Source organism: Cricetulus griseus, chromosome 6 (genome assembly GCF_003668045.3).
Source record: "Cricetulus griseus strain 17A/GY chromosome 6, alternate assembly CriGri-PICRH-1.0, whole genome shotgun sequence".
NCBI classification, from domain to species: Eukaryota; Metazoa; Chordata; class Mammalia; order Rodentia; family Cricetidae; genus Cricetulus; species Cricetulus griseus.
This window is the reverse complement of record NC_048599.1, coordinates 109,323,278-109,350,045: the sequence shown is the minus strand read 5'-3', so window position 1 is coordinate 109,350,045 and position 26,768 is coordinate 109,323,278. Positions and strand designations below refer to the sequence as shown.

At 36.5% G+C, this 26,768-nt stretch overlaps 1 protein-coding gene across 8 annotated transcripts in view; it reads left to right on the top strand.

Annotated features, from left to right (window-relative positions):
• Positions 1-26,768, top strand: part of LOC100768810 (sodium channel protein type 2 subunit alpha) — a 133,965-nt gene that overhangs the window by 73,930 nt on the left and 33,267 nt on the right. For all 8 annotated transcript variants that reach the window (XM_035446371.1, XM_035446370.1, XM_035446368.1 and 5 more), the window contains 6 exons: positions 6,296-6,643; positions 10,815-10,947; positions 15,605-15,843; positions 17,759-17,932; positions 19,660-20,016; positions 25,821-26,300. In XM_035446371.1, coding sequence (XP_035302262.1) covers positions 6,296-6,643; positions 10,815-10,947; positions 15,605-15,843; positions 17,759-17,932; positions 19,660-20,016; positions 25,821-26,300 — 1,731 coding nt within the window. The remainder of the gene's footprint in view (positions 1-6,295; positions 6,644-10,814; positions 10,948-15,604; positions 15,844-17,758; positions 17,933-19,659; positions 20,017-25,820; positions 26,301-26,768) is intronic.

The following is a 26,768-nucleotide window of genomic DNA, read 5'->3' as shown; positions in this document are numbered from 1 at the left end:
GGCTGAAACTACCTTCTCCTTAAACTTGGTGATGCTTTCACCATGATCATGAGCATTAAGGGTCGGGTTGCCATCTCAGAGATCCCGCAAGTTTTATAACTTTTTTGGAAGCACGGGAAGGCATGTTCATACCGTACTGAGCTTGGGAAGGTTTGAAGTTTTGTTAAAGACTTGAGAGTCTCTGGGAAGTGTTCCACATGGAGAATGATCACAGATGGTCCCCATCCCTTCTTAGCTACTGTGCCTGGACCCAGTGAGCTGTAGGTTTTCTGAGTGGCTGGTGCCCAGAAGTGGACCAGGGATGCTTCTGAGCCATCTGTGCAGTGTTCTCGTCCATGTGAATGCTTTCATGAAGAGTGAATTATTCATTGTTTCAAAGCGAGATGAAGCAAAATCTTTTCTAAACTGTGGCCAAAAGTCTCAGGTAGACAGGCACTGAGAAAGATGCATGCCACTAACTAGCAGTTGATTATACTTGGTTTTCTGTGCCTCGTGTTAAAGTAAGACCCAAATTCAGAGAATGCACTGATTAACATATTGCAAGAAAATATTTTCTGCATGCCTTTGGCTTATGTACCCAACGAAGCTGTTGAAATTTCACTATTTATGTCCTTATTTTTTTTTAAGTACCAAGAGAATTCCCAGAAATACACGGTTCCTTGGAGGACGATTTCACTATGAGTGAAACTACAGTATTCATGTAGTACCAATAACAAGGACAACATTGTCCTGGTACCTGCAACAGGAATTCTTAAGCACCTCATTACAAACCTAGGTAGCTACTAATTTAATCAGTATGGCAAACATTCAGAAAGGAAGAGGGGAGGCTGTGTGCATTGCTGAATGCCTATTTTATGCACATGCTAATTTGATATTTATTTTTACTAGCTCCTATTAAATATAAATGGTACAAATATAAAGGGTTTCATTATGGCAGTTCTCACACATGCATACAGCAGACCTTGACTGTATTCATCGCCCTATTCCATTTATCCCCTCAGCCTTTTGAGTCTCCCCTCTTCAATCCCTGGTCTCTTTCCCTTTCCAAATCAAACACATCCCATTCTACTTTCATATGTATTTTTCATATATATTTCATATGTATCTATATGTATTGTATATAGATTGAGTCTGGCTCATTTCTGCTAAGATGGTGATGTGTTATTTGCAACTAACTAGTATATTCCATTGTGTAGTACCCCATTTTCTTTATCTGTTAGTGATGAACACCTAGGCTGATTTCACAGCTTTAGAGTTATGCTTAGTACTGTTGTAAACATAGATACAGTATAATATGTTGATTTAACTCCTTTTAATACATACCCAGGTGTGGTATAATTGAATTATATGTTAGCTCTATACTGAGTTTTTTGAGGAGCCTCTTTACCAATTTCCATAGTAGCTGGACTGACATAAATCCATACCCACATCGTATAAGGTTCAATTTTCCCTGTGTCTTTGCCAGCACCTGTAATTTTTTGCTTTCATATGATGGTGTCTTATGATTTTTTGATGAATCATTTTAACTGAGATGAGATGGAATCTCAATAGAATTTTGACTCATGTTTCCCTGATAGCTAATGATACTGAACTTTTTTTTCTTATATCCATTAGCTAGTTGTGCTTCTTAGTTTGAGAACTAGCTGTTCAGTTTATTTGCCCTTCTATTGACTTGCCTGTTTGTTCTTCAGATGGTTAACATTTTTTTTGAGTTCTTGATTTGCTCAATATCAATATCTCATTTTTCTCACTTTTCTCATCTATCTCCCATTCTGTAGCCATTTTTTCACTACATACAGTAAATGTTTGTTTTTCTGCAGTGCCAAAGCTGTTTAATTTGATACAATCCCATGTATCAATCCTGACAATTATTTCTTGAGCTATTAGAGTGTTTTTCAGAAGATAGTTTTCAATGTCCACAACCTGAAGCATTTCTTTCTGCTTTCCTCTGGTAGTTTTAGAGTTTCCAATCTTACTTTAAGATCTTTGGTTCATTTTTAGAAAATATGAAAGGAGCTTATGTGTTCAAAAATGTTATTAGAGACTCATCTTTTCACTGGGAAGATGAATGGAAGATGAAAATTTGCACTTGAGTGCAGAGAGTTAAGTAACAAGTCTCATGACTGACTCAGTTTGATCACCCTGACCACTTCCTGAGGACTGTAAGATTGTCGGCCATCATTGTTGATTTTGGTTTCTAGTCATAAGGTCTCACATTCCCTGGGTTGGCCTCTCACTTGGTGTGTAGCTGAGGATGACTTAAATCCCTTGATCTTAATGCCCCCGCCTCCTAAGAGCTGAGATTACAGTCACATTTCACCATGAGTGGCTACAAACAGTGTATATTCTTGATGTGGTCTTCCCTTTATTACTTTGTAATAACTTCCTTTTATGTCTTCCAAACAATTTTAGCTTCAGATCTGCTTTGTCAGATACGAGTAGAGCTGTGTATACTTGTTTTCAGGGTCCATTCAATCGCTTTCAATTCATTCAATTATCTTTTTGCATCTTTCCACTTTGCTTCTGTTTATGTCTTTACTAGTGACTTGAGTTCCATGTGGCTCACAAATAGATGAATCTTGGTTTTTATTCCATTTACCCAGTATACATGTTCATTTATGGTAATTACTTAAAGATATGAGTTAATTTCTCCCTGATTCATTTTGCTAATTTACGGAGGTTTGATGACTAAATGATTCTCCTCACAGGACTCCATTCTTGGACCATGTTCTGACAGAGATGGAACAAAATGATGGGAAAGGAGGGTGGGGGAGATGGACAGAGAGAGAGGGGAGGGAGAGGGAGAGAGAAAGAGCATCCAAACATTATACTAACCCCACTTTGAAAGAAGTAATAATGAAAGTGTCAAACCAAGTAAATAGATTTTACCAGGGTACAGATTTTACCAAGGTAGGAGCCTCTTGAGTTTTGTGAGATTCAAAGGTCAGGGATCACAAACTATTGAGAAACTGTACTTTATAATGACACAATAGGAGATTATATTGATAACCACTTCTGCTTTCATACTGAAAAATACATAATATAAGCTTTTCCTGCAAGGTTATAATTTTCACAGTAGAGTAGGTGGAAATGTGAAATATTTCTTAGACATCTCTGACTTGTAAGTGTGGGAGAGTGAAGAAGGGGAGAAAGTCAAGAGTGCAGTCTCTATGAAGTCTCAAGGGAATCTGGATATTTTCTTTTGAAACTTTTCTAAGAATCAGGTCACCTCTTCATGTCATGGTTGCCATCTCTATTTGTGATAAGCCAGGAGTTACATTTTTGGAGATTCGCTGGGTGGGGCGATTTGCCTTCTTAGCCATCTTTCATTTACATCATAACATTTTATTACACTAAGTTTATGATATCATTGAAAGCATGTCTGTAGTATAAGCAATGGTTCAAAGAGAGGCATGGGATTCTGCTTGCCCCGTTGAGAACCTATCTTTTTCCAACTTCTGGGAAAGAAAGATACCTTTATTATTGGGGTTGTTTTGTTTGCCGGCTCTAAGGGCTACAGTGTGTATCTTGCCATACACAAGGAAGCAACCTGAGCTGAAATATGGAGAAAAACATGGTTTGGTTATTTGTAATACAGCTAAAGTTTTATATAAATCCTGGACTGGAATGGATTAATGCACCTTTTAATCATGAGATATATTGGGTGATCGTTTACTGAAATTATTTCCCTCTATTGATCTATGATATACTTCAAGTTAACACATAAACTCTACTAAAAGTGTTACATATACATTAGTTTTACTATATTTCCTTTTAATCATTTTATCCCTTTCTTTTTAAGTTAATTATAAATAACAGATTATTCATTCAGATAGGTGGGATTGTTGTGGTGCCTTGAATGAGAACCGTTCCCATAGGTTCCTATGTTTAAATACTTGGTCCCCATTTGGTGCAAAAATTTAGGAAGTATTACAAAGTATAGCCTTGTTGGAGGACGTGTGTCACTGGCAGTAGGATTTAAGATTTCAAAAGCTCTCCTCCATCTCCAGCATGTTCTCTGCCTCCTCTTTATGATTGGAGATGTGAGCTCTTAGCTTCTAGTTCTGCTGCCTTCCAATTGCTACCTCCATTCTGCCATCAGGAACTCTAACTCTCTGGAACCACAGCCCCAAACAAATATTTTCTTCTATAAGTTGCCTTGGTCATGGTGTTTTATCACAACAATAGACAGGTAACTAAGACATTTGGGTAAGGGGTAGGGATAGGAAGAAATAACTTCTTTACAGAGACAAGTATGTCTTCTTAAACATTATCCTTTTTGAATAATGAATGGATACAACACTTATAGAATGTGGTATACATATGACAAATATCTTTGAAGAAAAGATGATTATCTAAAAAGAAAATTAGAATAATACTTTGTGGTCAAGGAATATAAAAACTTCATAGGCACAAATTTTATTTGGCTTTAAATTCTTCCAAGAAGAAAAAGATGAAACTTACCACATTACATTATAGAAATGTTTTGTTTCTATTAATAATTATAGACATAGAATGCAGAATAGCTTAAGGAAAGAACAGAACTATTAGATTATTTGAATAATGTCTATGAATAGATTTAGGCAAGTGTAGTGGTTTGATTTTACAGGGGGTTGCAGTTGCCTTCAGTCTCAGAAGAAATTTTGGACTTTGGATATTAGGAAGTGTGGCCTTACTGGATTAGGTATGACCTTATTGAAGGAAGTCTGTCACTAGAGGTGGCCTTTGAGGTTTCAATAGCCCATACCAGACCCGGGCTATCTTTCTTTACCTATAAATTGGGATGTAGATTTCAGCTACTGCTCCAGTATCTGCCTGTATGCTCCCATTCTCTCTACCATGATGATAATGGACTATGTCTCTGAAATAGTAAGCAAGCCCCAAGTTAAATGCTTTCTTTCATAAGAGTTACCTTGGTTGTGGTTTCTCTTCACAGAAATAGAACAGTGACTAAGATAGCAAGTCATAAAAAGGGGCTAGAGTCTAATCATGTCTTTCTGCATATGTCAGCCCAGGTTTTTCCCATGTATGTGGCATGATTCCCACTGTAGCCCTTAGGCCCAGTAACCTCAACAACTCCAGTTGAAAAAGCACCTTTATTTCTCAACAGTTGGAAAGGTTGGTTCTCAGTGGGCCAAGAAACACCCCATGTTTCTTTCTAAACCATTCCATGTATTATAGGTATTAAGTGCTCTAGTTGACTGGACCTGAAATGTTGTCCTGCTTCTAGAGCCCGGGATTGGATTAGTATCTCACAAATTAAATGAATCCAGAACTGAGGAGCTTTTCCTAAGGTACAATATACTATCAATAACAGAGAAATGGATATTGGTCAAGTGACAGCATGTGTTTCAGAGGTTACAAACATAGACTAGCATAGAGGCAATTTATTCTTGTTGGGCTGTGATGGCCAAGAAAAGAACTTGATGTAGAGACAGGCTATCATTTAGAAAATGCTAAGTGACTGTGATCAAATTCTTAGTTGAAAACCATTTTTTTGCTAATATGGCATTGTTCAGATTTCTTGAGACAGAAGAGTAGAAATCAGGAAATGAATCATACAGTTATTTCAGCTTGATTTGTTTAATTTATTCATGAAGGCCATTATAAAATATGCAAAGGGAAAGAGAGAAACTGCTCCTGTACTATAATTATGCAGGTCTACCAGCAAGTTGGCTTTGATTCTTCTCTAGGGAGAATCTGCCTTGGGGTGTGGTCACTTGTGAGCTCTTACTGCATCTATTTTAGGCATCAAAAGGCATAAATGTAGGTGTGTGTTTAATTACTTTTCATTCAATTGTTAAATGAAATTCAGTTCTAAGAGAATGGTCTAGCAAGTACTGCTGTTCCAGGCATCAGCAATAAGACCAGACAATGTTGTGGGAGTGCTTCTAACTATACTAAGGCAAAGAAAATGACCAAAGAGGAGGAAAATAAAGGAAGAAGGGGGAAAGTAAAAGGGAAGGGGTGAGCACAGTAAGGGAACATTCAGCTGTTGCCCTGTGATTTATCCTGATAGCCCACAGCTATAAACCAGAGGGTCAAGCCATTTTCCTCTGGGTGCAGGTTCTTGTTTGGTTGGTTGGTTGGTTTGGTTTTGCAAGACAGGGTTTCTCTGTATTGCTTTGGAGCCTGTTCGGGAACTCACTCTGTAGACCAGTCTGGTCTCGGACTCACAGAGATTCGCCTGTCTCTGCCTCCTGAGTGCTGAGATTAAAGACGAGAGCCATCAACACCTAGCAGGGGCAGGTTCTTAATTCCTTTCATCTGTTTTGTTTCTTTTGGTTGTTTCTAGTCTCTATTGAGCATCCGAGGCTCCCTTTTCTCCCCAAGACGCAATAGTAGAGCTAGCCTCTTCAGCTTCAAAGGTCGAGTAAAGGACATTGGTTCTGAAAACGATTTTGCTGACGATGAACACAGCACATTTGAGGACAACGACAGCAGAAGAGACTCTCTGTTTGTGCCACACAGACACGGAGAAAGGCGTCCCAGCAACGTCAGCCAGGCCAGCCGTGCCTCCCGTGGAATACCCACTCTACCCATGAATGGAAAAATGCACAGTGCAGTGGACTGCAATGGCGTGGTCTCCCTGGTCGGAGGCCCTACTGCCCTCACATCTCCTGTGGGACAGCTACTACCAGAGGTGAGGCCTATTAAATCATCAGCTGAGGGCACAGAAGGAGAAAGAGCACTAGTGCAGTCAGGAATGTAGGTTTTGATTTCCACAAACAATAGTTCCCTACATCTGTTATCCTAAGGCCAAGAGTTTTTTGGTATTATCAAAGTGAATTTATCTTGTCAAAGCCTTCTACACATCTCTACAAATTAAGATCATACAAGGAGTTCCATAGACAAATTTGTTCATTATTATTACTAAAACTTGAAATTTAACAACATCAACAACAAAATCCCAGCCACCTTTTTGCTTTGCAAACATGTAATTAATACAATTATCATCATCATCATCATTATTATTTGGTTTGTTGAGACAATGTTTCTCTGTGTAGCCCTGGCTATCCTGAAACTCTCTTTGTAGACCAGGCCAGCTTTGAACTCAGAGATCTGCCTGCCTCTGCCTCCCAAGTGCTGGCATTAATGCACGCACCATCAGCCAGGCAATATGATTAAATATTAAGAGATTCATGTGCATGATTATGTAATTATGCATTTCAAAGGTTTTGTCATCCTATTCCTTTAAAACAACTTCACACTTCCACTTGCTGTCATGCTGTCACTAACTATATCTAAATCCCTTAGTCACAATTATCTCCATTTTATAAAATGTGCTCTTCCCCCAGCACCAATTCAAATGACCCAGCCACTCTACATCTGTTAGACTTTTTCTAATGGATTTCAGCTTTCATATTACTGCCATAAATTCTTATTATATGCAAAGGTGCCCCAAATCAAGCATATGGAAAAGACTTCCAAATTAATAATGTATATCAAGATACATCATTGATGGTTCTTTTATAAAAGAAGACACTCTTCACGTTGTCATTAAATAAAAAGTCATTTGATCTTTATAAAATACTCCAGCCATGTTGTCTGATCACTCCACAGTGTCCTGAGCTGGGTTAAAATCTCTTTTGTAGAATTACTTTTATGTAACTTCATTTTTTAAGGGGACAAGCCCCTTGGGACCACATTACAATGGTCCAGTTAGTTTTCAGTCACTTTTTTTAAAAAAGCATCTTAACTTGTAATATGACAATAGCTGTTGCTCATCACTGATTCCCCCATGGTCTCTTTTCAACCTTTTCTCCCAGAGAAGTTTCCAAGTATCCTGGGAAAATAGCAAGCCTCAAAACCAGTAGACCTTTGCTGTGAAACAGACAAGAAGAGTAACAAGGAAATGTCATATCTCCTTAGAAAAATAATTTTAGCCAATTGTATACAACACATCATTCAGAACACTGTGGAGCTAATACATTGACCCTTCACAACTACCCATTATAATATTTACTAATGTGTCTCCATTTTACAGAGGAGGAAACTGAAGTTTTTGCATAGTGAAGCTAAGATTTGACCCCAGCCAGATATGCTAGATACAGGCCCTACTATATTCCATTCACAGTGAAATACAATATTCCATTGATTTTCTTAAATGAAAAGAACAGATGATTAAGAAAGAAAATACTTTCATTGAAACCAGTGTTTTTCTTTCTTTCTTTTTTTTTTTTTTGGTTTTTATAAGACAGGATTTTTCTGTGAAGCCCTGCTGTCCTGCAACTCCTTCTGTAGCCCAGGCTGCACTCAAACTCATAGAGATCTGCCTGCCTCTGCCTCCCAAGTGCTGGGATTAAAAGTATGCACCACCACTGCCCAGCTAAACCAGTGATTTCTTTTATTTTTAAATTTTCAAAAATTAAAACAGTTTAATTAAAATATCAGAAACACATCAAACAAACAAATGACTCAAATGCCTTTGAATAACCCTCACACAGGATGTGGATAAGCTCTATAGTGAAATGGAAGCACTGATATAGCAAATCGAGGAAGGCAATAGAAGACGAGGTGTCATGCATGCAAGGCAAATGCAGGTCCAGCAAGCTACTACAAACCCAGTCTTATACTATTTATGCAATACTGAAATAAAACTGTTTCGATGGGTAGGTAAAGACAAAAAAGTGTTTCTTAAGCGATACTTCAAAGTCTCTCAGAATGAGTCTCAGAAATAGAAATTCCAGATTAGTTTTCTAGCTACACCCAGAACTACTCCAACTGAAGCTTTGAAGAAGGAACCTGGAAATCCTTTCTTACAAAACATTCCACATGGTTCCTGGATGCAGAAGGAGGCCTGTCACACATCTTGATACCACTGGGGTAAAAATCTAAACTTCATTACATAAATATAAGTATAAATTAATATATATCAGAACCACCCTGGCATGATTCAGGAGTGAACATAGATTTATCCTATCAGAAAAAGTAGAATACATAAATAAAGGTCGATTGGGCCTCATTTGAAACTAATCCTATATTAACCCGAGAATCTGCAAATTCCCACACATACATGCTTTGAGCCATGAAGTCAACACTTTGAGGCAAGATTCTGTCCTGAGGAAGGAGCTGAAGGGGCACACACAATTGGCATTCTCTGGGATCCTGCAGAGGGGACATTCGAACAGAAAACATACAGCAGCAAGCAAATGGCTTGTCCCAAAGCACACTATTTCCTGTTCTTTACACATATATTCCATTGAGACAATTAGCTTCAGAAAAATTATCTGAGTAATACTACTAGGGACTTTGGAATCTATCATTAAAACTTATATAGATCTGGAGCTTTCAATGTGGTTTTGCCTCAAGCAGAAGAGATAGAATGACATTTATGTGACCTCCATGTTTTTCTTTAAAGTGTTCCTCTTTGAGGATGTAAAGTAGTTTCACCTTGTGAGCCCATCTTTACTTTAATGGTTTTATTTTCAGTGAGCGATTCTCTCTTTTCTCCTTGGTTCAACTTCTCTTTTATCTTGAAGTTAATTTGAAGTGGCTGTGTGGGTCTTTGTCACCATTCGTGATATCATCAGTTGAATGGAAACCAGCTTTGAAAATACATGATTATGCAAATCGGTAAACACAGCAGTAAGTTCATTGCTCGCCACACAATGAGGTCCAGATTAATAAGCAGCACCCATATTATTCTTTAAGCAATGGCCAAAATACTCACAGAACTGAAAGTGCCCTATTTACTAGCAACTCACTCACCTGCATTTGAAATGGGAGAGGTTTTCCCTTTGTCCTGTGACAGTTAACTTCATGTTTGGTGTCCTGAAGTAGGAACATGTTCTCCCCATCTCCAAACTTGGACAGTTTACCATAGAGCAGGGAAGAATTGTATGATTGCTAAAAATCCAAACACCACCGATTGGTATGTGCTTAAGATTTCCAATGTTTAGGTAGCTCAAGTGTGAACAGAGTTGTTTCATAAGTATAATGTGAAAAGATAGATTAATCAAAAAAATTTAAGATGGATATAGGCAAATAATATTTATCTCCAAAAAAATCCCAGAAGTATTTTGCATGCAGGAATCACATCTTAAGGGAACTATTATGACTGCATATTAGATAAGGTATTTTTTATACCTGTCCATAAAGGTGGGAGTGCATCAGGAATAATCATTTCAGTGTGAAGTTGGAGGTTGAAATGAGTGAGGGGCTCAGAGTTTATCCTGCCAATATTAATGTTTGTCTCTTCAACCTAAATCTCTAGCATGGAGAAAGCTCACTCTGGCAAACTCGGGCATCCGAGAAGACTGTGCATCTGGTGGACTTTCATAAAGAATCCTAATATGCTAATCCTAGGAAAGTCACCATGAGTATTGTGGTCTAGATATGAAATGTATATCATAGGCTTACATTTTAATCATTGGTCCTGGCTGGTGGCACTATTTTGGAAGATTGTGGAACTATGTTGGATAGAGAACAGAAGAAGATGGTGGATCACTGAGGGAAGCATTTGATGCTGTGTAGCCTGGTCCCTCTGTCTGCTCACTGATTGCTTCCTGAGTTCAAATGTGGTGTGACAAACCATCCTCCTACCACTGCCACTATGGTTCCCTATCTGCCACTGTGTTTTCCCTGCCATAGGGGGACTACATCCTCTTGAATCTTATGTGAGCCAAAACAAAGTTAATCTCTTGAGTTGCTTTTGTTTGATATTTTACCACAACAACAAGAAAGCAAGACACTGCTTACACCTGATAAAACATGGTAAACTCCTGGTTAAGTAGTGACTACAATAGAAGTGCTTTCAGGTTTGTTACCCAAGAGTAGTGATTATTTTGTTGTCTGGAATTTTGGTATTTCAGGGCACAACTACTGAAACAGAAATAAGAAAGAGAAGGTCCAGTTCTTACCATGTTTCCATGGATTTGTTGGAAGACCCTACATCAAGGCAAAGAGCAATGAGTATGGCCAGCATTTTGACCAACACAATGGAAGGTATGTCAAAATTCCACACCATCACTCTTTGACAGTGGGTTGCTAATGATGTGAAACCCCTTGCCTAAATTTCAAGGCAATACTTCTCAACCAAGTACCACATCACCACTTTTTTTAAAAGGTAAAGTCAAATCAGTGCATAGCAAATGGAATCTACTGTTTTGTGTAGATTTTTAAGCAAGCCTCTCGGGAACTGCTACAGACTCAAGGTATGCTTGGAATACAACTGTCAGAGCTTAAATTCTAAACTCTTGAAGCTTGAAGATGACATTAGTATCAGTGTAATGATTTATGCTTATTACTATGGTGCTAACACATTTCACAAGTTATAAAATATAACAAACTAACACAAGCTATAAATTGTATTGACTCAACCAGAATTATAAATAAAAGTACAAACTAAGGTGTCATGCCTCATTGAAGCTATGTTTAAAATTTTACCATTCTACTTTTATTCTTCTCTTCTTTCTCCCATTCTCTATCTATATAATTCTGATGAAATATTATATCAGCTTTTGCTTTGTTCAAAGATTATATCTGAATAGTTAATATAGTATTTATAAGTCTGGCTTTCATATTACAGCAAAGAAAGTTTGGGGAATGGTTTAATTGCATTGTTTCCCGGCTCTGTCACAGGTTAAATGTACTAATTTGTGATTTTAATTTCATTTTTCAGCTAAAATGTGGACTATGATGTTCAGGCAAAAAAGTTGTTATAAGGATTAAATAAGGCAACACATGTAAAGCCCCCCGTAATTTGCATGCTATACACCATCCACAGATGCTAGGGTTATTAATTGTTCTATCATGCTACTTTTGCAAAATCATGTGGGATTTTTTTTCCTTTTTATAAGTGAAATCAACAACTGTCAACTTCAATACATGGAAAAATATATTCATCTAAATGTATTCATGTATAATCTCCACACCAGTTGTTCCTGTCTTCCTTATTTTCCCTTCCTCCTTTCATAGAAAATGTATTTTATCTCACTGTCTTTTATAAGTCTCCCTGTTTCCCATTCCCTCATGTGTAAAAGTGTGTTTGCATATATAAGTTAAAAGAGAAAGCTAAGAAGGAGCACACGTGTGAGAGAAAATGAGTGTGTGCACGACTTTATTTTTAAAACTCCTTTCAAATTTTAATAGATATATACACTGTATCTTATCATATCTCCACTCCTCCTCCCCTATCCCAGCCCTCCTCCCAGTATTCTCCTTTCCCAATTTTAGTTTCTTTAGAGACTGGGTAGATTCTTAGAATTTTTTTAGTCATAATGCAAAAATCTCATGATCTCAATATCAAAAACCCTTAATTAAAGTCATAACCAGAAAAAATTACCATAATGGATGACTCTTTCATCATGGACAAGATGTTGGTACAAGACCCAGTTTTCTCAAAGTCCTGATCTTTTCATTGACTTCAATGGAATATTAAACTCTGGTCCATTCTTCCCCAACCTTGCCTGCCTAGCTCACACTCCTTCTTCCCCCCAGCTGCCAGTGGCTTGCTCCTCCCTATCCCTCCAGGTAAAACTTTTGAAGAATTTCTGGTCTTCTGCTCCTTGCCATAGCAAAACCACTGAGAGGAAGGGGACAGTGGTTCTGCTTCTGATGTCAGCAGCATGGCTGCTCCCCCAAAGCAGGAAGTAGAGAAGGAGCCAGGGTAAGTCTAAACTGACAGTCACACTTTGCACTTAAGTTTAACTAAAGTGTTAAGTTTGAACTAATGTAAGGAATAAGTGAAGGGGAAAAAAAAGACAGTCAAACCATTACAAATTGGATCTGCCCAGGAATTGACATCCAGAACTCAGAATGAATGCACACACATATTTCTCCATGGAAACATATCTCCTGGAGGTGCTTAGAATGAAAGGTTGTTCTAGAAGTTGGAAGAACAGAGGAAGCAACAGACTACAAGATTCTGTATTTAATGTCTTCAGAGCTTTTGTGTGAATGAACTTTGTCTCAGTGAGATAGTTGGATTAAACGTCATTCTTTTTTCCATTTGTGATATAAAGTAAAAGCCTGATTTGTCCTTTTTTTTGTTTTGTTTTGTTTTTGTTTGTTTTTTGTTTTTTGTTTTTCGAGACAGGGTTTCTCTGTGGCTTTGGAGGCTGTCCTGGAACTAGCTCTTGTAGACCAGGCTGGTCTTGAACTCACAGAGATCCACCTGCCTCTGCCTCCCAAGTGCTGGGATTAAAGGTGTGCTCCACCAACGCCTGGCTAGTGCCACCAACACCCGGCTCTGATATGTCTTTATTCAGTTACATATGAACAGTTTGAACATGACCCTGGCCAATGTTAGTGGGAGGCAGTCTTCTGCACATAACATGAATTGTAAAGTTTACTTTGATCCAGTTCTGTTCTGTTCCCATTAATGGTGCAGAAGTTTCTTAGTTATTATTATCTGTTTATTTAAATGTGGTTTCTTCTAAAATTTGGTTCATCTACCCTTTTATGAAACAGGCTTATTAATGTGGCTGGCAACTGTTGCTTTCCTTCATTTCAATTGCAGTCAACTCTCCATCATCCAGAGTAATAAACAGTCATGCTTACTGATGAGTGAAAATTATTTTAAAATGCAAAATTGCATAGAAATGTCTCATGGACACACTTTGGATGATGTGTATGTTGGGAGATAAAAGTACTGAAGGAATTAAGATGGATCAACAGAATATAAAAACTCAGTGTCTAAGGTGGGAAACCCCCACAGGAATAATGGAGAAGTGGCTGTAGTTGTCCTGGGTGCTTTGCTTCCTCTAACATGGGAGATAGTCCTATGGGGAACTAATAATTGAATGGTTTTATTTTAGACTTTGCTCCAGCTTTTCCTAGTGTCAAGATCATCAGCACCTGCTGAATTTTCCCTTTGAATGTTTTTCTGATTTGTTTTTTTCCCTGTACTATGTTATTCGCTTTTTTTTCTACTAAATTACATCTTGTATAAAAAGAAATGGAACTTATTCTGATAACATATAGGCATGAATTTTGCAGCTTCTCTTCTATTATTTGTTGCAAATTATATGATTTTTTTATTTCCTGTGTGAACATGACCTTGTTTGGGAGTATTGAAAGCACTTATAAAGTAATAATGCATATGTAAAATAAACAAAAAGGTTAATGATTTTACTTACGGGATTTTTTCTCTGACTTAACTAAAATATTCGTTATTGTTTACCAAATTACCAATCATAAGAGATGGAAATAAAATGTTCACTTGAAGAATTTCAGTATTCAAAGAGAAGTTTGAAGTGTCTAACTTTAACAGAGTTCCACTAAGCCAGCTAAGAATAAATTGATTTAAGGAAGGGAGTAACTTTATAGCATAAATAAGTAGCAAGCATTTATTAGCAGAACAAAGATCTAGCATCATGGTTCTCCATTTTCTATGCTGTCTCCTCCCTTATAAATGTTACTTTATTGTAAACTAAAACAGTGATGAAGAAATACCTTAATTGTTATAAAAATAGTACTAAAGTGACTGGTCAGAAACCACATGCCAGGGAATGAACAAAAGAGGAAGGCTTCCTTCTGTTAATGATAAGAAGAGATGGTCACATGTTCTGCAGAACAGGTAACCTTCTGCAATGCCATTGGTAGACCAACAGATTTGGTATCCTCTCCCACTGAAGACTTCGCTAAGTGACCGTCTACCAAAGGAAGATAGAGATGATAATTTTATACTTCATATTTTCCCAAAAGTCATTGTCAATGTTTACTAAACAGGTGACATCTAGAAGGTCTCTGAATTGCTTAATTTTATAAGAAATGATTAAAAAGCCTTGTAGACAATAGTCAGAGAACGTGAATCCTACATTTCTACTTAGGTTAAATCCTTCTTAAAAGTATTACATGTTCTCTTAACATTTTTAACATGAAATTCCATGCAATATATTTGATACAATAGTAACAAATTTCAATACATTAAAGTAAATAGATCCAATAGAAATGTATGAATTCTATGAATGCTTTGTATTAAACTTGTATTTTATTAATTGTACTTGAATCTCATTTTGTAAAGTGTTAGCATGCTAACAGTGAGGATACCAGTTTATTCAATTAATTATTTCCCTTTTTTGTACTTTCTGGTTACCGATGTACAGAGAGTACAAGAAACTTGTTGAACTTAATATGCAAGCCTATGTAACTAATACTTATTATTAATGTGGGTTTTTTAACTTAGAGGAGTGATTCCATTAAATGTGTCTCATTAGAACCCCTCCAATGATATCTAGGAGAACACTGTTCCCTGTGACACTTTGAGGTTGTTAGGGTGTCTCCAAGGGATCCTCTGGTAACATACCCCACCCTTGTCCTATGCTGAATATAGATGGATATGTGTGTAATAAAAGTTCTTCCATTTTGTTTCTTGTAACCTTGTAGACAATTATTTGTTTTTTAAAAAGTCAGTATTGCAGATAGTGTTAGAGACTACCTCTATCTGAGAAATATTGGGAAATTTATTAGCCTTTCTGTACCTACCCTGTCTGTGACTGCAAACCCATAAATTTTTTTTCTGGCTCTTTCATCATATTATCTTATCTTTTCAAAATACATTTAGATTATTTTTAAAGAATTACTTCCAACTTACACCAAACACTGATTAATAGAAAATAAAAAGTTTTCATGAATACATTTATTTTTTTTTTCTCCCCAGAACTTGAAGAATCCAGACAGAAATGCCCGCCCTGCTGGTATAAATTTGCTAATATGTGTCTGATTTGGGACTGTTGTAAGCCATGGTTAAAGGTAAAACACCTTGTCAATCTGGTAGTGATGGATCCATTCGTTGACCTGGCCATCACCATCTGCATTGTGTTAAATACACTCTTCATGGCCATGGAGCATTACCCAATGACAGAGCAGTTCAGCAGTGTGCTCTCTGTGGGGAATTTGGTAAGACTACTTGAGGGTTCATCTTCCTACTAGTTCATGAATGTTTATATTAATTTTATGTGGTACTGTCAAATAACATATCATCTTATTGAGTACGCTTGCTAAAGACACCAAAATCTCTTGCATCTTTTTTTAAACAACAAAAATAGGTTGCTACACTTACACATAGTGCAAAGGATTCAGGTGTAATTTGATATAGAAATAGTCACTTCTCTATTATAATGATAATTATGGCCAGGCATAATGACACATACATGTAATCTCAGCAGTTCAGAGACAAAGGCAGGATGGTCACAAATTCTAAGGTCTTATGTGCTAAATTGTGAGATCCTACTTTAAAGCAAACAAGCAAGAAACATAAACAACATGAGGGCCATTCAAATGTCTTAGTAAGAAAAGGAGATTTTTCTCCAAGTCTGATAGCCTAAATTGGACACTTGATCCCAAAAGGTGAAAAGAACCAACTTCTGTAAGTTATCTACTGACATGCCATTTTAAACACGTGCTCCTCCAAACACACAAGACAAAAAAGTAAGTAAAGACATTATTTAAAAATAAGATTATGCTAGAAACTTGGGAATATATACTTATATATGATATGTATTTATTTGGTTGGTCTCATAGGTATTCAGCTGCTCCAATTGGCTGGTTATAGGATAAAGTTTAATTTAGTTGACCATTTGTTTAAAATTCAAGCTAGGTTATAGTTCATTATGTATGATGGCAACTTTGGACCAAACTTGTTCTCAAATAAAGAGACGCTTTAGGATAAATTCACTTTACAGCAATGCAATATTTGAAAAAGCAGAACTAGCAAATTTCAATAGCACACAAACTCTTAAAAATAATTAAATTCTCATGAGCCTTAATCAAATCCCTTAAAACATATACATTTCTTATATTTGAATTGAACACTATATATTGTTTATTTTTTTGATAGATCTCAAGAGAGTCAAATGCTAAAGTATGTGCAATAAACACATATTTTATATCAAGGTCTGCATTAAATAGCATACACACTCCATTTCTTTCCTCTCCCCCTCACCCCACCTTCCCAATGGAGACCATTTTGATTTAACAGTTCATTTAAGAAAAAAAAAGATTGTGAAACAGGAAGTGTTTCTGTTGTGATCTTCTTCAAAGTGCTCTGCCCCATTAGGCACATGCCTTTTTGTAGCCAAGGAAAGGAAATCCCACAAAGAAACAACCTGTTCCACTTATAGTGGGCCTTTGCCTTAGATTTGAATTGGTCACCTGTGTTTTATCATCATGTTTTCAAATTATGATCAAGGCTTTCAGCAGATCTAAGCTTTTGGTTGGTTTCATAGGTATTCAGCATTAAGTGGGGATATAAACATAGTATGTTGGGTAACGAGAGACAAAAATCAGGTTGGCTAACTCCAATCATCAGTAAGAAATATTGAGAGTAAAGGGGAGGGAAAAAGTCAAGATAAGAGGCAGAGAAAGAAGGTTTGAAGTAATAGAAAATGGAAAACATTGATTTTATTTTCCAAAATTAACAATTGATTAAAGTCTTTACCATCTTTAAGGCCACTAGTGACTATGTTTATTACAGTTTACATGAAGTCTCCTTAGACATGAAGTCTGCACAAACACTTGGTGAAGTTTTAGACAACAAGGGAGATTAACCACAGCTGAGCACAGTGTGCCCAGTGTACTTTTTGTATAAAAATCAGGGTGTTCATTTATTATCTGCATCTATACTTTATCACCTAGCAAACCTTAAATATAGTGAACAATTAACTATTGGGTTGAATATAAAGCATGCCAAAGCATCAACTTGTGGCATGCAAACCAATCTTTAAAATCCAGAATTTGTGTTTGATTTGAGATTAGTTGCATTGCTTCTTTTCCAGAATAGAGATTCCTATAACCAACTGCATTTCTCACTTAGGTCTTCACCGGCATCTTCACAGCAGAAATGTTTCTCAAGATAATAGCTATGGATCCATATTATTACTTCCAAGAAGGCTGGAATATCTTTGATGGCTTTATTGTGAGCCTTAGTTTAATGGAACTCGGCCTGGCCAATGTGGAAGGATTGTCAGTTCTCCGATCATTCCGGCTGGTAATTATTTAGCAGTATCTGTACTTACTTCTGGAATTAATTACTCTTCATTCTTTCCTAATAGCAGGTTCAAAATATTTCACAAATATAATATTATTTGAAAAGATATGAAAAAGTACTGCCTTTCCCTGAAATGAAGTTCTTTCTTCATGATAGCTTTGATAAATATATTGTTCTATTCCAATGAACAGCCAATAATGTCTCTCTCTCTCTCATGCCTGAACCTCCACTGGTGCCTTGGATTGCCTTACTTTATTCCCTGAGAAGTTAGGACTTGGGATAGAGTGTATGAGAGGAGGAAAATAAAAAAGCATTGCTCTTTGAATATTTTTTCCTTCAGCCAGCTCAGGAAGTTATCAAACCTGCTCTCTGAAAAGTGCTGCCTATAATGTATTTTGATAATTTTAAATTAATTATCTTTCATTTCATATTTTATTTCATAACTATTGGCTTCTTTTTAAATTAAAAGACTATATATCATTTGGTGCATTCTGTTAAGAGTTTGGCATATTTTATTATATGCTGTGACTAGGGCTTGGTTCTATTTTCAAACAATAAGGTTGAGTATAGTTACCCCCCAAAAAAACCAAAAAGTTCTTGTAGACGATTTATTGCACTGCTAATTAGTCTTGAGACTTTGATTTGATGTCTATATGGGACTACCTTTATGAATTTCAAAGTTCAAATTTGAGCTGAGATCCTCAGAACTCTTCAACGGGAGTTATCATCTAATTTGAAACTAGAAGAATGCAAGAATTACAAAATACAATTAGAATAATTATATGACAGGTTAATATGGACGACAACTTTTTAAGAAAATGTTTAGTAAACCTTTGTGATAATTGATATAATGTAGAGAACTGGAGATGACAATATCATTAGCATCTTGCATAATGTACCAGGAGCTTCTTCATAAATTATATCTTGGAATGGAATTAATATATAAATTATATCTTGGAATTCAGCAATCTGGTGCTTCTACTCACTCCTTTGAGTCACTCAGGTGTCATTAGATAATGTGCTACCACCTGCCTGACATTTACTTAAGCATCAGAAATAAAATGCTCCTGCTATTCAACTGATGATGGTGCTTTAGGGGCCTCTGCCAACCAATACTACCAATTTGTCAGGTACAGTAGCAAGTAGACTCCATCATGACTTCGACTTTGTTCTTAAGTGACTGAAGACATCAAGGTTGAAAATGTGCATCTTTCTGCTTAACATAAATCATAAAAAGCATAGTCTAATATTGTAGCAAGCTAAAGATACGCCTAGATGAAAATCATGTAACCCGAACTTACGCAGTTTGTGTTATATGCCATGATCTTTCAACTCACTGAAAAGCATGTTCACCCTGGGCTGTTAAATAATAGCTCTACTTTGAAAATAAGTCTCTGTGAATTAACTTACATGACCTTCAATGTCTTAGTTAAAACAAACAAGCAACAAAAATATAAAATATCCAAAAGCTTCTGTAGGGTTCCCTCCCTTTCTCTCCCCTCCCGTGTGTGTGTGTGTGTGTGTGTGTGTGTGTGTGTGTGTGTGTGTGTGTGTGTGTGTGTGTGTGTACAATATCTGCTACATTTGCTAGGTACTGCTTTGGCACATGAATAATCCATCATTCTACAGTTGACATATATTTACTATATATTTCTGCTGTAAATAAGAATACAGGCGTTTCCTCCAGGCGAGGCAATAAGTGTTCTTATATTACTTTTTTTTTCTAGCTTAGAGTCTTCAAGTTGGCAAAATCCTGGCCCACACTGAATATGCTTATTAAGATCATTGGCAATTCGGTGGGTGCACTGGGAAACCTGACCCTGGTGTTGGCCATCATTGTCTTCATTTTTGCGGTGGTCGGCATGCAGCTGTTTGGAAAGAGCTACAAGGAGTGTGTCTGCAAGATTTCCAATGATTGTGAGCTTCCACGCTGGCACATGCATGACTTCTTCCACTCCTTCCTGATCGTGTTCCGTGTACTGTGTGGAGAGTGGATAGAGACCATGTGGGACTGCATGGAGGTCGCCGGCCAGACCATGTGTCTCACTGTCTTCATGATGGTCATGGTGATTGGCAACCTAGTTGTAAGTAGTAAAATTGTTTTTCTCCTATTCAGTAACAAATAATATGTTTTTTTAAATGTGTAACTGGAGAAAGTTTTGTGTTTTAGGGAGAATTATTTTGTAAGGGGATTATTTCCAGTTGTCTATTACATAAGATTGCAGGAGCTGCCGTGATTTAGACTTCAGTAGTTTGCTTTCAGTAGTTTGCACACCCTCAAAATGTCTCTTCAGCCAAAGTTCTTCCTCATTCTTCTATGCCAAGGAACCTTCTGGTTTTATATTTCTATACTAATATGGAAAGTAACAATGAAATGTTTCAAAAATGTTTCAATTTGGGGTTTCCTCAAGATTCAAGTTAAAATCTTACTAAACGTCCCAACTCAAGAATGGTATTCAATACCAGTTCCCTCTCCCTCGTGGATGTATTTTAATGCTGCCAGAACAACAAACACACCTTTAAAGATGAACCTTTAGAATAAGATTACATAGAACAGAAAGAAACAGTCATGAGGTCAGAGGAACATAAGCAACAACAAAAACAAAGACTATTCCTATAGCATAGACATCTTCTCATTTCCTATGTGAAGAGCAGGAAAGGCAATGAATAGAGTCTTTGTGACAATAGAGGGACAGAAAAGGAAGTTGGAGTGGGAATAGAAAAAATGACTTGTTGCAAAGCTAGGTGGTATCTAATTGATTTTAAAAAAGGCGGGGGGGGGCTTATTTTATGCACAAAACAGAAATTTTCTTATTTAGGCAATTAAAAGCTAAAGATGCCTGTTTTAAAAACTCAGGAATTGATGAAAAGCAAGTGATACGTAAAACAAATTCAGGTCAGTGTACATGGAATGAATTTGAAAAGAAAGAAACTGTCTCATCAATTGCTGTATTGAAATAAAACAGGTCTCTTTGTGACTGTGTTGAGAATTTTTCCTTTATATTCCATTTTATTTACTTATTTACTTAATTATTTAGTGTGTGTGTGTGTGTGTGTGTGTGTGTGTGTGTGTGTGTGTGTGTGTGTGCATGAGTGAACATGAGAGAGACATGATAGGCATGTGGAGGTCAGAGGATAGCATGTGGAGGTGGGTTCTTTCCTTATGCCATGTAGGTCTTGGGAATAGAACTCACACTGTAAAGCTGGGTGGCAAGCACCTTTATTCTCTGAGCCATCTTGTAGGCTCAAGAATTCAACTTAAAGAGAATTTCAAGGAGTATCAAAAAACTATATTACAGATGACATTTAATGTTAATATGGATTGCCATGCAAACATTTAATTAAAATAGTGCATGTATTAATATAAAATAATTATTTCTACCCTAGATCTAAAGACTGAAATGTAATACTTTCAGGATAAAAGCCTAAAGGACCCTGCTTTATTTTAGTATAAGATTTTTTTATTTTATTTTTAATTGAATACCCATTATAACATGGCTTCTGGTTTTGAGTTTTTCTTGGATTCCTGTGTGACTCTACATCTATGTATTTCTTGTGTTTGCTTTGGCTCTTTTTCCTCTGTTTGTTTGTTGTGTCTTATTCTGGTTTGTTTATTTTGTTTGACCTTATTTTATTTCATTATTAACCTTTAGATAATAAAGAACTATTTCCAATAAATGAAAATTTTAAATATATATATAAGAACATACATTTTTTTCATATGATATATTCTGATTAGTTTCCCCTCCACTGACTTCTCCGAGATCCTCCCTTTTCCCCTTCTATCTGAATAATCACCATTTCTGTCTATCGTTAGGGGGGAAAAGGCATCTAAAAAGTAATGGTAATAATAAAATAAAGTAAAAACAAACCAGAATAGACTAAAACAAACAGAAAAAAAGAAGCCAAAGTACAAGAAATACAAAAACACTTACAGACACAGAGACATATTCACACACAGAGAAAACCAATAACAACAGACTCAGACACCATAATCAACAAGCAAAAGGGAAAAAAAATCCCAAAAAAGTATTATGAGACAAAATCCCCCCCATACTGTTAATTCTGTTTGGTATTGGCTACCCACTGCTGGACATGGGGCCTGTCTTTAAGTGTGGTTTTTATACCCAACCACACTACATTGGAGTGATGAGAGGGAAGTGGACACAAGTCCCTATCTCTAACTCAGAAGCTATAGCAAATAGATTTGTTTTGTTTTATATTTAATTGTGTGTATATGTGTCTGTATGTAAGTATGTGCCCATGATCCTCCTCTGCTTTTTTACTGCCAGTGAGAAAGCTCTTTGGAGATATACCAAATATATTTATGCCATAGCTAAAAATAATATGGCCATCAGGTTTGTCACTATAAACACACACACACACACACACACACACACACACACACACACACACACACACACACACACACACACACACATATATATATATATATATATATATATTAATATATATATATATCAGGGTCTCTCTGTGTAGCCCTGGCTGCCCTGGAACTCATTCTGTATACCAGGCTAGCTTCAAACTCAGAGATCTGCCTGCCTCTGCCTTCTGAGTGCTCAGACTGAAACTTATCACTATTAAGAAACTATTTTCATTATGCAGTTTGCTGGATATGACTGAACTCCATGCACTGGCTCTTGTGATGTTTTCTTTTTGTTTGCTGGAAAGAGGGAAGGACTCTCAATGGCCTGCCGGCATGACTTTGTCTCAGTGTGTATGAACTGGCCTGTAGGTATCCACCACAGTAGCTGTGAAGAAACTCTGCCAGGGCTAGCCCACAAGCAATTGGAAAACAGGTCTGCAGACAGCCTACCCCCCAGCTAGCATTTTCACAAGCCATTCTTAGATACTGTTTCCTCAGTAAGTGAAGCAATGGCATATTGGACTGTGAAGGCCCTGGGTTCCTCTCACAGATTGGAAATCAGAAAGGAAAAAAAGTATTAATATATGCATTATTTTTCATCTGGTACCCTAATGGAAGTAGATACAATATCTTCCTTCTCTGAGACTAATTCAGGGAACATGCTAAAGAGCTGATTTCCCTTAGTCAGCTGACAGTATGCCCATTTGTCTTAAGGAAACAGCATTCCAAATTTCAAACTATTTCTGAGAAAGCATGTTAAACTGTGCCTTAAGTCACTATTGGCCCAGTAAACGAGCTCAGCTAGTTACAGAAGAGGTTTGGTTGAAAAGGTCAACTTGTCTTTCTAGAAAGAAAAGACCAGGAGGAAGATGATACTTAGAGGCCATGTTGGAAAATGGTACCAGCGACAGCAGTTAACCTTTCTCAAGGGTCCACCGTAACATGGATTCTTTCTTCGAATCCTTACAACCTTATAAATAGGGCACTTGTGAAATTGTTAAGTTTATTTACAGGTGCAGAAATTAAGGCTGATATTGTGCATGGTGATAAAACTACAACTGAATAAAGAAACTTGAGTTTTATGCAACACCTAAGCTCTGAAGGATATCTTCCTCTGTTATAGCAAGAAGTGTGTAGAACTTGGGCTGGCAAGATGACTCAGTAGGTATAAGTGCATGTTGTAAGATCCCAATTTCTTTGCTGGAACTCAAAGTGGAAGGAGAGATCCAACTCTACAATGTCATCCTGTGACCTCAGTACAAATGGAATGGCATGTACCCCCATACACAGCATCACACACATCATCATAATAAAATTACTTAATTAAAGAAATTCATGGAGCTAATAATGCCTATGATATTTGTAATAAATTGATTTGCCTCTTACCACCAAATGCAGATTTAATGCTTTGAAAATATTTTTTAGAATACAAATAGGGAAAAGAGAGGTGGTTTTTCTTTAAAGGTATGGTGTCTGGTAGATTGGCTATGCTCTAGTGGACATCCATGTACCCATGAACATGTGGGCAATATAAACTGGACTTGAAGGTTATTAAGGGGGGATGATGGGGAGGTATGGGTGTATGTAGGAAGTGTTAGTGGGAAAAGTGGGGGATAAATATGACCAAAACATGTTGTATGAGACTCTCAAAATATTTAAAAAAAATATACAATTTTAAAACTAGGGAAAGGGTGATTTCACTGAATTTATGGAATTCTATTTTCTTCATGTGTTTGGAAAAATTAGTAAGGAAAATCATGCAAATTGGATGATCAATACAATAATGTAACCTTCATGTGCTCATTAACTATGATCTCACACAAACATTCAAGGTAAAGAGGTCTCTATTTTCTCATCTACAAAACAGTGGCAATAATCCCTGATCTGCAGAACTGCTGTGAGAAATGCATCATATGAATCTCACAAAATGCTTGGACCAATGCATTTTCTAGGAACTCAGCCAAAATCCTTTCACTGTTAACTGTTATTGGGTGTGGGTTCTGCTGTGATTCTTGCCCTAGTGCATCCCTGGGAGCCTAATACAGCAGTCATTCTCTAAGAAAAGTCGTGGGACTCACCCTGGTGTTCTATTGTGCACTAAGGCAAAACAAAAAAACAAAAACAAAACGATTCATTATATACTCGAAGATAGTTAGAAAAGAGGAATTAAAATGTTTAGGCCAAAAGAAATAATAAATGTTTAAGGTGACAGACATGCTAATCACCCATACTTGATCACTGCATAATGAATACATGTATCAAAATAGTATGGTGTTACTCTACAAATACATGTCAACGTTATGCATTGGTCATAATTAAGATAAAGCAAGAAACCAAAGTCCAATATTGTACATTATATAGGAGGATTCAATAATATAGATATAATTTTTTTCATGATAGACAAGGACATTCCATTAATAAAACCTAAGAAATTAAATCCAAAGAATAATTGTAGCACTATTAATTCAATTTCCTTACAGATAAAACTCAAATTGAGTATTTAAATCTATTTTCTTTTATCTAGTTTTCACCCAAGTAAGAAATCCAAAGGTGAATCATAGTAAAACATAAGTGTATGGTAAATTTCTGAAGTAGAGAGACAGGTTGGTCATAGTATGACTGTGAGGAGCCATGGCAGGGTGATTGACAGACCTGACTTTATCTTCATCTTCACTGACTCTTACCTTACACACATCACTGTCATTTTCACTAGAATTTTAACTAGAGTCTCTCCAGGGTCCACTTTTGTACTAACAACCTTTGAATTTGGTCCCTTCTATATTTTATTTTGATTCTGTGTTTGGATAATCAAGGACTGTGTCACTCAAAACATTAAGACAGTTATGTTCCCAACAATACCTGATTCCTCGGTTACCTGCCTGCTCTACAGACTTAGAGCTGGTGATACCACAGACTTCATTTTTAATTCAATATAGACAACATTAGTGTTATAGAGCAACCACATCCTTATTGTATTTCTAGCTGTTACATAAAAATAGCTACCACAAGTTTTTTAGTTTTTATGTTTTGAACAAAATTATGAGTGTCAATCTAGCAATAAAAAAATATTTTTTGAATTTAGCAAGTTATCAAAGTGAAAAATGTTGCATTGCTGCAGAAGCCAAATCACATTTAAGAAACAGGAGTTTATTTGGTTCTAGGAATAAAATTACAATAAATATTCACAGTCCTAAGAAATACAGATTATATGTTCAAAACAGCAAGCATCTAAACAGCATTTCTTTTACTGCAGAGTTGTCTAGATTCTTCTGGATGTAAAGTTAATATAGAAGTGTTATACCGTGGTATGGTTTTGAAATGAACCTGAAATAAAGAGTGCAAATAGTACTTGCTATCATTCAGGTGTTTGTTTGTTTTTACTTTTCTTTGCTGTTTTCCACAGACATCAACTTTAATGGGATGAATGAAGAGAACTCTGCATCTTAAAGCTGAAGCAAGGCAAACAGGCTGTCTGATCACTTTTCCTCCACTGTCTTTTAGGTTCTGAACCTCTTCTTGGCCTTGCTCCTCAGCTCTTTCAGCTCTGACAACCTTGCAGCCACAGACGATGATAACGAAATGAACAACCTTCAGATAGCTGTGGGAAGGATGCAAAGGGGAATTGATTTTGTTAAAAGGAAAATCCGTGAATTCATTGAGAAAGCCTTTGTTAGAAAGCAGAAAGCTTTGGATGAAATCAAACCCCTTGAAGATCTGAATAACAAGAAAGATAGTTGTATCTCCAACCACACGACCATAGAAATAGGCAAAGACCTCAATTACCTCAAAGATGGAAATGGGACAACCAGTGGCATAGGAAGCAGTGTGGAGAAGTATGTGGTAGATGAGAGTGACTACATGTCATTCATAAACAACCCCAGTCTCACTGTGACCGTGCCCATTGCCGTTGGAGAGTCTGACTTTGAAAATTTAAATACAGAGGAGTTCAGCAGCGAATCAGATATGGAGGAAAGCAAAGAGGTAAGAACTTTAAATAAAGGGATATCTTGTGTGTACTTCTGTGGTATTAACACTATTAGATGTTTTATATTATATGCTGCTTCCCTGTAAGATAATAGGAATAATCTATTCTAATATTCATATAGTAAAGATGATTGATAAATTAATGTTAGATTATACTAGCTAGTCAAATGTCACCATGATTTAATTTTTCAAATAGTCACTTTCCAAACTCACAATATTTATATGAATTTTTCTAAGCATTTTAAAAATAAACTTCAGATTTAGGATTATATCTCAGTGTGTATACTTTCTTCCTTATAATTCATCACAATAAAGGTTTTAGCATGTACTAAAAGATAACTGATGGTAAAATAGTTATTATTCTCAACTTGTTGTATTCTTGTGTAATGAAATACTTCATAAAAGAATAGTATCTGGTTTTCTGAGAACTATTAACTTGTGCTGAAGCTGACTTGGATCTTGGCT